Below are 13,541 nucleotides of genomic sequence, written 5' to 3'. Positions count from 1 at the left end.
AGAGATAGAGATGTCTTCCATCTGCTAGTTTTTTTTTTTCTTTTTTTAAGATTTATTTTAGTTTTTTTGGAAAGGCAGAGAGGAAGATCATCCGTCTGATGGTTCACTCCCCAAGTGGCTGCAACGGCTGGAGCTGAGCCAATCTGAAGCCAGGAGCCTCTTATGGGTCTCCTATGCAGGTGCAGGGGCCCAAAGCCTTGGGCCGTCCTCAACGGCTTTCCCAGGCCACAGGCAGGGAGCTGGATAGGAAGTGGGGCCACCGGGATTAGAACCGGTACCCATATGGGATCCCGGCATGTGCAAGGCGAGGACCTTAACCACTATGGCATCGATCTGGTAGTTTCCTCTCATATATCTGCAAAAGCTGGGGCTGAGCCAGACTAAAACAAGGAAAGAGACAAGAACCCAAGTACAAAATCATCATGTGCTGTCTCCCAGGAGCGTTAGCAGGAAGCTGGGTCAGAAGCAGAGTGGATGGGCCTTAACACAGCCCTCTGACTGGGCTGTAGGCATCCTAAGCATTGACCTAACCCACTGCACCACAACACCCATCTTGTCATTTACCTTTTATATTTTGAAACATACAACACGAGGAGTTTGCCTCTCACAGTTTCATTCTCAACTTTTTCCTCGACAAAACCCACTTTCTGTGTCTAATCACACACGTAAAAGGCATTTCTCTTTCTTTAGATGAAGACGATTCCTGCTCCTTGCTGACGAAGGAGAGCAGCCACAATAGCAGCTTTGAGCTGATCGGCTCCACCATTCCGTCCTATCAGCCTTGCAATAGGCAAACAGGCCGAGGAACCAGCTTTTTTCCTGCCGGAGGGTTCCGCTCTCCGTCCCCTGGGTTGTTTCGGTCCAGTTTGGTCAGCTCAGCTTCTAAGGTAAGATGATAGCAGTTTTCCTAAGCCTCCGCCCTTTGCTTCGCACACTGCTAGCACCTTGCTCCTGAACTTACGTAGGCTCTGGTTTTTGAACCCACCCTCTTGGTGTATTACCAGCAGGCTTCGTCCAGCCTTCCTACTTCTTGGCGGTTATTTTCCTTTGTGCTTCTCTTGGCTATGTGTTGTCCTCTTCCGCTGCAGTTGCCTGGGGACACTATAAGTGTTGTGCGCAGCAACTTCTGTTGTTTTCATGACACCGAATGACATTTGTAAAATGTTTTGCTATTGTTTTGCTTTGATGCCAGAGTTCAGGGAAACTGTCTGAGCCTTCACTTCCCATCGAGGATTCCCAGGATCTGTACAACGCCTCCCCAGAGCCCAAGACGCTTTTCCTAGGAGCAGGAGATTTCCAGTTCTGTCTAGAAGATGACACTCAGAGCCAACTGTTGGATGCAGATGGGTAGGTAGATTTGTGTTTCTGTGGGTGGGAATGGTGCTGGGGACTGCTTAATTCTGTTTAAAAATACAGTGAGCTTCTGTCGTCCCATCTGTGCTTTCTCTTCTGAGAAAGAGAAGGAAGGTGTACAAGCCGTTAGTATTACGTTTGACAAGCTTGAACAAAGTGTCCAGAAAACTAGCTCTTGCTGGCCTTCTGATTCTTTCATCTCTTAGTTGAAATGAATGGATCTTATAGTGTTAAATTCCTCTACTACATTATGATTTCTGGGTAAAACAATTAGCAGACCCCTGCACGTTACAGCATTAACCACAAAGCCAGACTCCAGCATCTTGTGAAGTAAAATTTTGTTCTTTATACTTGACCTTTTGAATAGCATTTTATTCCTTTTTTTTTTTCTCTCATTACTTCCTTCAGCCTCTTCAGATCAGCACAGGCTAAGTTTGAGCCTTTTGTTTTCTAATTTGAGATTTAGCTTCTAACTTTAGTCTTGGGAATCAATCCAGAGTTTTTCACCCACTACTTTTCTGCTTCTCTGAAGAATCTCCCACTCGCTGTGTTTTAGATTCTTAAATGTTAGGAACCACAGGAATCAGTACCAAGCCTTGAAGCCTCGGTTGCCATTGGCCAGTATGGATGAGAATGCCATGGATGCCAACATGGATGAGCTGTTGGATTTGTGTACTGGGAAGTTTACGACTCAGGCTGAAAAACATCTGTCCACAAAGAACGACAAGAAAGAGAACATGGAGGAACTTCTGAATCTTTGCTCAGGAAAATTCACTTCTCAGGGTAAATATCAAACAGAACAAAGGGTTACCACAGCCAAATATCTTAAATCAGTGTTCCAGGGACAAAAAGGCCCTTATTTATTGTTAGGGTGAAAAGTTTAAAAAAGGAAAGGCTATGATAGCATCTTGCATGTAGGTTGAATTCACTGCTTAACTCTCTGACATTTGGAGCTGTTACTGTCTTAGATTTTTCTAAGGTAGCAGCTCAACACTATGTTAGCTTTGGCATCCTAAGCGTTGTCAGAAGCCAAAATGAGATGTTAGCTTCGGACTTGTGATAGATGATGTACAAGGTTTAGAACAGTGTCTGGGCTCTAATAAATGTCTAAATATTCTTGGGACTTACATCCTCCCTTCTCCTGACACACACACAACTGCTAGAATGCAATTCTGAGGTTTAAGATCTTTGTTTTGCCCATCTTCCGCATTTGTGGTGTTTGGCATAAGGTGAGCACTATGCTAGCATTTGTTAAATGAATGGATGGTAAGGTCTCTTTGCTCAGCATACCTTACAGTTGCGTTGAACTGGCTGGGAAGAGGATAGAGCTGTCATTCCTTGGTGACAGATCTTTCTTTTGTGATGCAGATCCATCCACTCTGGCTCCACCGGAGTTCAGGAAGCAGGAGAGGGAGAGCAGTATGAGTGATCCAATGGAAGAAGCACTTGCTCTTTGCTCAGGCTCTTTCCCAACAGACCGGTGAGTCTCAGAGACTAGTGGGAACTTGAAAAGGTTTGACTGATGGATAAAATCCTGGGTCAGATTCTGAACTTAGCAGTAACTAACTTAGGGATTTCCTACCTTGTCTGAGGCTCTTGCTGTGGATTTGGATCCCATGTTTGCAAAGTGAAGAATTTATAGTACTTTTTGATGATGAAAAACAGTATAAAAAAGTATAAAACAGTATAAAAACAAGAAAGAAGAGGGTGAGGAATAAATCCATGAGAGGTACCTAGCACCAGTAATCATTAAGGAAATACAAATCAACACCACAGCAAGATATTGCCTCATACCTATTAGGAATGTTAATTCTAACATATGAAATTCCTTATATGGAGAAACTGCAAGCTGTTGGTAAGACTATAAAATGGTTCAGCCACTGTGGAAAACAATATGTTGGTTCCTTAAAAGCTAGAAATAGAGTTACCATGTAACCCTGTAATTTCTATTCTTAGTATGAAGTTAAAGAAATGAAAGAAGAAATTCAAACAGCTATGAGTATGCCTGTGTTCAGAGCAGCATTATTGATATATTTGAAAGAGTGACAGAGAGAGAAAGAGACAGAAATCTTCCATCTGTGGTTCACTCTCCCACATGGCCAGAACAGCTATGTCTGAGCTAAGCTGAAGCTATGAGGCAAGAATTCCACTCTAGTCTCCCATGTGAGTGGCAGGGTCCCAAGTACTTGGACCATCTTCTGCCTTCCCAGGGCTTATTAGTAGGAAACTAGACCAGAAGCAGAGTAACCAGAGCAGGAGTAACAGAGTAACAACAGGAGCCAGTACTGCACTATGACAATGCCTGCATGGCAAGCAGCTGCTCTACCCTGATATGCCACTACACTGGTCCTCCATTCCCTGTTTTTTGAAGAGATCGTTGGTGCTAATAAAATAATCCACACTATTTTTTTTCCTTTTCAAGATTCATTTTTATTTGTATTCAAAAAGGTTATTCTACAAAGAGAAGAAGAGATGGAGGGATAAGGTATTTCTTCTGCTGGTTCACTCTCCAACTGGCCACAGCAGCCAGAACTGAGCTGAAACTAAGAACTGGGAACTTCTAGGTTTCCCATGTGGGTGCAGGGTCTCAAGGACTTGGACCATGCTCTATTGCTCCTACAGACCATAAGCAGAGAGCTGGATTGGAAGTAGAGCAGCTGGGACGTGAACCAGTGCCCATATGGGATACCAGCTCTACAGAGTGCAAGATTAGTATGCTGTGCCACTGCACTGGCACCCAAATGTTTCACATTCTTTATTTCAGCAGCTGCTTATAGTTTGCTTTCAACAACTTACTTAATGATTCATTCATTTGCACTTTAGGGAAGCAGAAGGTGAAGAGGAAGAATTTGGGGACTTTCAGCTCGTCCCAAATGATAATGAGTTTGATAGTGATGAGGTGAGTTTGGAGAGAGCAGTGACCATAACTGAACCCGGTTGCTACCCTTGGGTTCTTTGTTTGTTTGTTTGTTTGTTTTCTTCTCGTTTGAATTCTTGAGACTAAATTTAGCATCTTGTCAGAAGCTAAAATGAGATGTTTGGGCAGCAACGTGTAAGTGTTTTAGTTGAGGGCGTATTTTACTCTGATTAATGTTGGGTGCGATGCTGTGATCTTACAGGAAGAACGCAGTGACTCTGGGGAGGAGGACCTGGAGGACCAAGAAGATGATGATGAGGAAGAATTACTGAAGCAATCTGAAAGGTTGAAAAGGCGAATGTAGGTGTTATGTTCACATTTTGGACTGCAAGGAAGTTTCCCTAATGGCTGAGTTGTAGCTTGCTGTTTTAAATCAAACAAGCAAGCAACAAAAACTATTTATGAGTCAGAATGATCTGTTTATGAGTGGGGTCTTCCAACTGCTGGTCCTCTCCCCACATGGCTGCAGCAGCTTGACTGGGCCAGCCTGAGACCAGGATTGCAGAGCCCCATCCAGGTCTCCCATGGGTGGCAAGCAACAGGGAGCTGGACAGGAAGTGGTGCAGCCAGGACTCAAATTGCCCCTCAGATATGGGTTGCTGACAATGCAGGCAGTGACTTAACACACTGTCCCACAACACTGGTCCAAGCTTGCTACTTTTTTACCTAACTTTGCTTGTTCTATTTTTTGTAGTTAACACAGTAAACAAAGTCCTTGCATATGACATTTCTTGAATCTTCAGAGATGACTGTATCTTCCTTCAATTATTTCTCTTGTAATCATCTCCTGGTTCCTGCCAGAACTAGAGACCTTGCTTCCATTCTCCTCACTTCCTCAGTGCTGTCTCTCCTCAGGTGTGAGCTGGCTTCTCCCTTGTACCAGATTCAGACTGCTTAAAATAAAACAAAACATTGTCAGACCAGAGTCCCGCTCAAGGTCAAGATCTGACCATCTAAGGGGACTAAGATTCTCTGGGTCCTTTGTCCTATTGTGAATGGCATTGTCCTGGTCTTGGGCATCCTGGTCTTGGGCAAATGATCAACTTTTTTTCCAATGTTTTATTGTTCTAATCACCAAAGTATTTATTTTAATTTTGGAAGAATATAAGAAGATAAAATTAATCCAAATCTATTATCAGTAATATATTTGAAACTGTTGGTGGTGATTCACTTTTTTTTTTTTTTCAATTTGAAAAACAGAATTAGAAACGGAGAGACAGAGAGCTAAATCTTCCATCCGTCAGTTCATTCCTTAAGTGGCTGCAACAATCATAGCTGGGCTGGTCCGAAGGCTGGTAGCCAAACTTCCAGATTTCCCACATGACTGTAGGAACCCAAGGACTGGGTCATCCTCCACTGCTTCCCCAGGCCTTAGCAGGAAATTGGATCGGAAGTGAAATAGCTGATACTCAAACTGGTACCCAGGTGGGATGCTGGTACTTCATTCAAAGGCTTAGCTTACTCAGTCACAACTGGCCTATTAATTTCTCTTAGGATTTAAAATGTTATCTTACTTATTTGAGGGTTAGACACAAAGAGATATGTCCCATCTAGTAGGTCACTCTCCAAATGCCCACAACAGCCAGGATTAGGTCAGTTGAGGCTGGGAGTTGGGCACACAATCTAAGTCTTCTACCAGGCTGGCAGGAACCCAGTTGTTGGCGCTATCACTGCTGCCTCCCAAGGTCTACACTAGTAGGAAGTGAGTCAGAAGCCGGAACTGGATATCAAACCCAAGTACTCTGACATTAAATCAGAGTCTTAGCCACTAAACCAAATGCCCTACTGTTTTCCTATGGCATTTATTGTTACGTAAGGATGTTTAAAGTTTCATAGCCATGATGTATCAGGCTATGCCTTTGCCTCTTGGTGCCAGCATCCCGTAAGGGCATCAGTTCAAGTCCCAGCTGCTGTGCTTGTGATCCAGCTTCCTACAAATGTACCTGGGAAAACAGCAGAAGGTAGCTGAAATCCTTGGGGCACCTGCACCCATGTGGATAACCTAGAAGAAGCTCCTGGTTCACAACTTTAGACTAGCCCAGCTCTGGCTGTTACAGACATTTACGGAGTGAACCAGTGGATGGAAGATCTTCCTTTTCCTGTTTCTCCCTCTCTGTAACTCTGCCTTTCAAATAATTTTTTTTAATTCCTGAAGATAATTTATTTTATTTATTTTTTTATTGGAAAGTCAGATATACAGAAAGGAGGAGAGACAGAGAGGAAGATCTTCCGTCTTTTGATTCACTCCCCAAGTGGCCACTTTGGCTGGATCTGCACCAATCCGAAGCCGGGAGCCCAGAGCCTCTTCCGGGTCTCCTACACGGGTGCAGGGTTCCAAGGCCTTGGGTCATCCTCGACTGCTTTCCCAGGCCACAGGCAGGGAGCTGGATGGGAAGTGGGGCCACCGGAAAATGAACTGGTGCCCATTTGGGATCCTGGCACATGCAAGATGAGGACTTCAGCCACTGGGTTACCACGCTGGGCCCCTATAAAAATAATTTTAATAGAAATTATATGTGAATGACTTTTGGAATGATATGTAGAATATCATGTTGATCCATATTAGATTTATATTGTTGCTTTTTAGTCCATCATTCTATTCTGTTAAAACACATTTGGGATTCTAATTTGTCACTTGTCAAATTAACTATCTCAGGGCAGGAGCAGTGGCTAATCTTCCACCTGTGACACAAGCATTCCATATGGGCGCCTGTTCAGGGACCTGCTGTTGCACTTCTGATCCAGCTCCCTGCCTGTGGCCTGGGAAGGCAGCAGAAGATGGCCCAAATCCTTGGGCCCCTGGGCCCCTGCAACTGTGTGCAAGACCCAGGTGGAGCTTCTGGCTTCTGACTTCTGATTGCCTCAGTTCTTAACATTCTGGCCATTTGAGGGATGGACCAATAGGTGGAACATATGTCTTTTGTCTCTCCTTTTCTTTGTTAACTCTGCCTTTCAAATAAAAATTAAAATAAATCTTTCTTTAAAAAAAAAAAAGGTTGAACTGCTCAAAGGTGGGAAGGAAGACTGGAAATCTTAGTGATGGTGGCTCCTGAAGAAACTCCCCAGAACCCTAGAAGAGCTCAGCTTTTAAAAAGCACAACCTGAGTCTTTGATAAAAAATAATCTTTTATAAAACCATTAAACTTTTGCTGTTTGTGATACTAGATAAAAGAACTTTGAATCTGGGGTGATAGCAAATTTATTTGTAAGAATAGTAGTTTGCTTCCTTTAAGATTTGTTTGATTTTTAAAGACAGAGCAATAGAGAAATCTTCCATCTTCTAATTAACTTCCACAATGCCTGAAGCAAGTAGATGTGGGCCAGGCCAAGCCTAGAAGCCAAGAATTCCATCCTGGTCTGCCACGTGGATGACAGGGGCCCATCATCTGATAATTTTCCCAGGCACATTAGCAGGGAGCCAGAGCAGAAGTGGAGCAGCTAGGACTCTTTAACTGGTTCTCTAGTATGGGTGCTGGTGTTGCAATCAGCATCAGTTCCACAACACCAGCCCCCTAAGAGTCATTTTAACCATTAAGAAATCTGAGCTGCAGTCTTGCTGTGTTTTTTTTTTTTTTTAATTGGGGGTTTGGGGAGCAAGATCTGAGGACTGTAAGAAGATCCAGACTATTGCATTCTTTCTATACCTTACCATCTGTAACCTGTCTGCTAAACCTGCTATGCTTGAATGCAAAACAAGAGTTTGAATTTTCTAGTAAGTGTTCCCAAAAAAGTAAAAGAAAAATTTTTCTGATTTAGAATCATCCAGCCAAGATTAAATGCAAGTGCTGCTGCCTTCTTATGTGACCTTGGATTCAATGTCTCTGGGCCTCCATTTCTTGAACTGTGCAGTGTAGGATTGATGTGCCTACTCCTAAGAGAATGTGGTAATGCCTGTGAGGCACTGTTATTAGCTCAAGTTGTATATTAATTGATTGACTTTTACAAGTTAAAATTTAACTTGAAAAAGACAGAAAGATATCTCCCATCTGCTGGTTTACTCCCCAAATGCCTACAGTAGCTGGTGCTGAGCCAGGCCAAAGCCAGGAACCTAGAACTCAATCCAGCTCTTCCGTGTGGGTGGCAGAAACCACTACTTGAGCCATCATGTGATGCCTAGCAATAAGCTCGAACTAGGGGCAGAACCAAGAGTTGAACCCATGTGATGCAGGTACTACAAGCACAGTGTTACCCCATATGCCAGAAGCCTGCCCACAAAAAATTTAACATATTTAATATATTCCTAAACGTAAGTGTGTCATTATTATTAAAAGGCTCCCTTCTGTTTTCTCATTGTGTTCATATTGCATGTGTGTGTTTGTTGTTACATTTTCTAATCTTTAAAATGGCTACCTAGGAGATTGAAGAAATACCTGGAGGATGAGGCGGAGGTGTCAGGAAGTGATGTGGGAAGTGAAGATGAATATGACGGAGAAGAGATCAATGAATATGAAGAGGATGTCATTGATGAAGTTTTACCCTCTGATGAGGAGCTGCAGAGTCAAATCAAGAAAATACACATGTTAGTATCTCAACCAACCCTTCTCAATAAGAAGGGACTTCTGAAGGTAGGCTCCCAAGGGGCAGAGTCAAACTCATTCCTCCTGTTTTAGGAAAACCATGTTGGACGATGATAAGCGACAGCTACGTTTATACCAAGAGCGGTACCTTGCCGATGGCGACCTGCACAGCGACGGGCCTGGGCGAATGAGGAAATTCCGTTGGAAAAACATAGGTACCTTGGCTGCTTTGAGAAGCAAGTCCGTATAATGTGCATATTTGTCTGACTGAAGATGACGAATGGAAATCAAAATGATAAACTACGTGGAGGACCTGGCTGTAACCGTTATTTTCTGCTAGAGTGGGAAAGTTTATGTGAATATATGGTGAATGATGGACAGGTTTATTTTGTGTCCTTGGCTGAGAGACTTCTCTCTTTGCTTTAGATGATGCTTCCCAGATGGACTTGTTCCACAGAGACTCCGATGACGATCAGATGGAGGAACAGCTTGATGAGACAGAGGCCAGGTGGAGGAAGGAGCGAATTGAACGGGAGCAGTGGCTTCGGGACCAGGTGTGAAGTCTGCACGAAAATCACCTGTACTTTGTGAGAACCAGAGCACCCAGTCACTTGGTTCCTCATGATAGTTCCCTGTCCCTTTTATTCCCCGAGTGTTAGTTGTGCTTTGAGGAAGTTATCATGGACAATTCTCTTCAGACTTGTTTCTCTCCCAAATCAATTCTGCTTTAAAGTAGCAGAAATTGTAAAAGGACAACGAATAGTATTCCCCAAACCCTAGGCCCTCAGCCCAGTCTGCATGGACTTTGTAGGGAAGCTGTAGGTTTTTCTGTTAATACTGTATGATTTTTATTTTCAGGCACAGCAGGGGAAAATTACAACTGAAGAAGAAGAAATTGGGGAAGACAGTCAGTTTATGATGCTAGCCAAGAAAGTGACAGCCAAGGCACTGCAGAAGAATGGTGAGCTCTTGATTCTGTCCATCAGCCTTGGAGTGCCAGTACTAGGGACTTCCAGGGATTAGTGCAGCTTCATCATGAGATGGGGTCTAATACTGCCTTTAAGAGGCCCCCCCTCCAGAAGCAGAGAGAAGTGTGCTGGCGTTTTAAGACAGTAAAGGCTGCGTTGGTGACTGTATGTAGCTGCTTGTGCTCTGTGTTCCAAGTCAGAGTTGTGAGTTCTGGCTTCCCTGTCTAGTTGCCCAGCATTATATATATATATATACCTAAGAATTAGAGCCTGAATTTAAATCCAGGTGTATTTACCTTCAGAACCAAAGTTCACAACACATTTCTATCATGGTTTAAATTGTTACTGATAATGATTAGTCAATAAGTTTAATCTAGTTGTCTGTCTACTTTTTTTAAAGATTTATTCACTGGGGCCAGCATTGTGATGTAATGGGCTAAACCACCACCTGCAATTCTAGTATACCTGTTGATGCCGGTTCAAGTCTTTGCTGCTCCACTTCTGATCAGCTCCCTGCTAATGTACCTTAGAAAGCAGTGCTTGGGCCCCTGAACCCACATGGGAGACCCAGATGAAGCTCCTGGCTTCAGCCTGGTCCAGCCTCAGCCATTGTTGCTATTTGGGGAGTGAAACCAGTGAATGGAAGGTTGATTTCTCTATCCCTCCCTGTCTCTAACTCTGTCTCTCAGATAAATAAAGTAAAATTTTAAAAAGAAAAGATTTATTTATTTGAAAGACAGAGTTTCAGAGAGATCTTCCATCTACTGATTCACTTCCAAAGTAGCCACGATGGCCAGTGCTGGACCAGGCCTAAACCAGGAACTTAAGCTCCATCCAGGTTTCCTGTGTGGTTGCAGAGGCCCAGGGACTTAGACCATCTTCTGCTGCTTTCTCGGGCACTTTAGCAGAAAGCTGTATTGGAGGTGAAGCAGCCAAGAGTCAAACCAGCACTCATACTGGTAACTGATATTGCAGGTAGACTAGTTGTCTGTCTTCCTGAAGCCGCTTACTATAGCTTCAGAGTCACAATTATTAAATAAGCAGCCCCTATGGCTCTAAATTATAGGTTAAATTATAAGACTCCTTAGCTTGTTTTGATTTGAAAGCAATTCTACCCAGTTTTGCACAGCACAAATCTGTCTTTCCTTTCCAGCCAATCGTCCAGTGGTTATTCAGGAATCAAAGTCTCTTCTCAGAAATCCTTTTGAAGCCATCACTCCAGGACAGGTACACCAGGTTGGTTTGGAACCTTGGGAAGCCACTATCGTGGTGCGTGTAGATTGTAAGGGCCCAGGGCAAGGTAAAGGAATGATCTCTATTTTCAGAGAAGGGAGAAGGCTACAGGACATTGAGTTGGATGTCCCAGCGGCCTGCTGTTTCTTTCAGACTTGAGTCAGGGAGGGACTGACCTCGTCCTCCCCTCAACACTGGGCATTGATACCAGTTGACTCTTCTTTCCTCAGCGGAAGACAGGGTCCCTGCTCAACCAGCCCAAAGCTGTGCTTCAGAAACTGGCTGCCCTCTCCGACCTCAACCCCAGTGCCCCACGAAATTCAAGGAACTTTGTCTTCCACACGCTCTCTCCTGTCAAAACGGAGGTGGCAGTGGAGTCCTCTAAACCTCAGGTAGGCAGTGGGAAAGGTGACGCTTTCCCAGAGCAAAATTTGTTTTTGTTTATTTGATTGAAAAAGCAGCAATTCTGGCTTAGCGGCTTACACTGCAGGGCCAATCCTGTACTTTTTAATAAAATGCAAGGAAATTGCTACTCTGGTAAGTAATTGACTTGAAACTTGTCTGGAAAGTTTATGTGTAGTCTTTCTACTGATCACCCATGGTTTAACAATGAGTTGCTGAAGAAATCTCTTGAAGGCAAGTGTTTGTGTGAGGGTCTTGAGCTCATCCTGACTCCCCCTCTGTTCTCTAGGTGAGGAGAAAGGGGTCATCTTTCATGACATCGCCTTCACCTAAACGCCTCAAAACAGATGATAGCACTTCTGGACCAAAGCGGAGCGTCTTCAAATACCTAGAGAGCTAGCACCAACGGGGGCATTTCTCTTGAGATGGCTTTGAGAAGGTTCTAGCACTGAAGGTTGGAATTGATGCGCACACTGATGATCCCTCCTTTCTTCACAAGGCACTGAGATTATGGACAGAAATTCCAGTTCTTTGTATTGCACAGATCAGATCTTCCCCAGTAGCATTTCCTGGGCTGGCCCTCAGTCTTAATCCTGGAGTAAAGTGAAGTCTCTCTCCGTTAAACATTTGACGTGTTATGTTAAGAGCTTCCTGGATTAATAATACCTCTTTGGAGGAGGAGGAAGAAATGGAACAAGTGTCACATTCCTGAAAATTACAGAAAGCAGTGAAAGAGCCAGAATAAGTCCAAATCCATAAGACCCGTAGCATGGGACCAGGACTCTTAAAGGAAAAACTTCTTAGATAGCAGATCCCTCTGCTTACCTATGTGATTTTTCCCAAGGCAGTCTCAACTTTCGAATTAACTCTTACTGCCATTTTAATAAGGACTCAAACTGAGAACCAAGTCAGAAAGACCATGACCCTAAATTTCTGGAGTTGTGCTGCTGAAGATAAAGGATTATGCCTTGTGTCTGTCCACATCAGATGGTCTCCTATCCTGGGAACAAATTTTAAATTGGTTGCTCAAGGCCTTCCCTCCTCCAGCTTACAAGATTTAGAGCCATTTATTGTGTTCTCTTGGATTGAGTATGTTGTTGCCCTGACCAGTCAGGGGACATTTTTGTATTTCGTTACTGATTTTGAGGGAGGACCGTCATGAACTTTAATAATAATAAATAAAAAAAAACTGTTGAAGATCACTACCAACACACTCCCAATTTCCCTGACTACTGTGGAATTCTGGGAATCTTTGGCAGGTTTTTCTTTGCCAGAACCCAGCATCAGAATGCTCCTTTGGGAAGACTTGGCATGAGGATGCTGGAGTTTTGGGGTCAAGACATTGGGAGATGATGACTACCAATGTGATTGATGTAATTAGGGTGTAGGTTTTTTGATGCTTAAGTTGTTGACTTTGACAGAACTCATGTTTGTATATTTGTAATCTTGTAATGGGAAATATGTGTATAAAGATGTTTTAATAAGTATGTAGTTACTTGTTCAATAAATGCCCTTGCCTTGAAGGCAGCCTTGGCTGTCCAGCTTGAATGCCCAGTCTCAGGACAATGCCTATCCAAATTTGGTGGATTTTATTCTCAAGTGTCTTCCTCCCAGGGAAGCCCCCTGGGCCTGGAGTGAGTTGTCCTCCAAATGGCATCTCAACACTAGCAGATTGATCCAGGTAAGTTGCCACGTGATTTAAGGAGAGTTCACATAAGTGGTACCTGTTGTTACAGCCTGTGACTCGCATTTTGTCTAGGAGTCTTTTCATGTACTTTATTATACCTTCATCCAAGGTAAGGGTTATTGTCTCTCTGAGCTGTTTAAATACATGTGGCTTTGCTTAGGCAGCCCTAACTGTACAAAACAGAACTAAAAAGGAGGGCTAGAAATTTCCCTTTTTGCTTCTCTCTATGCCATTTCTTTTTTTTTGAGAAAGATGGAGAAGACTGAAATTGACCACTGAGGATAAGAAATCAGTGCCTGAAAAAAAAAAAAAAAGAAATCAGTGCCTGAAAAATCTCATGAACACATGGTTTCCATGTGAGTCTTCAAGGAATAACCATTCTCTTTGGAGAAAGAAGTGCTGAATCTTCGGCTCTGGACTGTTTTTCATTCTGCCACTCTAGCTGCGATTAGGTGGGCTAAGCT

The 13,541-nt window shown here is 43.4% G+C and overlaps 1 protein-coding gene across 1 annotated transcript in view; it reads left to right on the top strand.

Annotated features, from left to right (window-relative positions):
• The window catches only part of CLSPN (claspin), a 38,217-nt gene extending 26,239 nt beyond the window's left edge, over positions 1-11,978 (top strand). Inside the window, exons 13-25 of the mRNA XM_058678797.1 lie at positions 691-887; positions 1,193-1,347; positions 1,910-2,136; positions 2,722-2,833; positions 4,177-4,252; positions 4,473-4,570; positions 8,625-8,789; positions 8,881-9,002; positions 9,214-9,341; positions 9,646-9,748; positions 10,909-10,991; positions 11,219-11,380; positions 11,680-11,978. Of these exons, the coding sequence (XP_058534780.1) occupies positions 691-887; positions 1,193-1,347; positions 1,910-2,136; positions 2,722-2,833; positions 4,177-4,252; positions 4,473-4,570; positions 8,625-8,789; positions 8,881-9,002; positions 9,214-9,341; positions 9,646-9,748; positions 10,909-10,991; positions 11,219-11,380; positions 11,680-11,790 (1,739 nt within the window). The 3' untranslated portion in view covers positions 11,791-11,978. The remainder of the gene's footprint in view (positions 1-690; positions 888-1,192; positions 1,348-1,909; positions 2,137-2,721; positions 2,834-4,176; positions 4,253-4,472; positions 4,571-8,624; positions 8,790-8,880; positions 9,003-9,213; positions 9,342-9,645; positions 9,749-10,908; positions 10,992-11,218; positions 11,381-11,679) is intronic.
• The last annotated feature ends 1,563 nt before the right edge of the window (positions 11,979-13,541 follow it).

This window comes from Ochotona princeps, chromosome 2 (assembly GCF_030435755.1).
Source record: "Ochotona princeps isolate mOchPri1 chromosome 2, mOchPri1.hap1, whole genome shotgun sequence".
Classification (NCBI taxonomy): domain Eukaryota; kingdom Metazoa; phylum Chordata; class Mammalia; order Lagomorpha; family Ochotonidae; genus Ochotona; species Ochotona princeps.
Note: the sequence above shows the minus strand (reverse complement) of the source record. Positions and strands in the feature narration are given on the sequence as shown.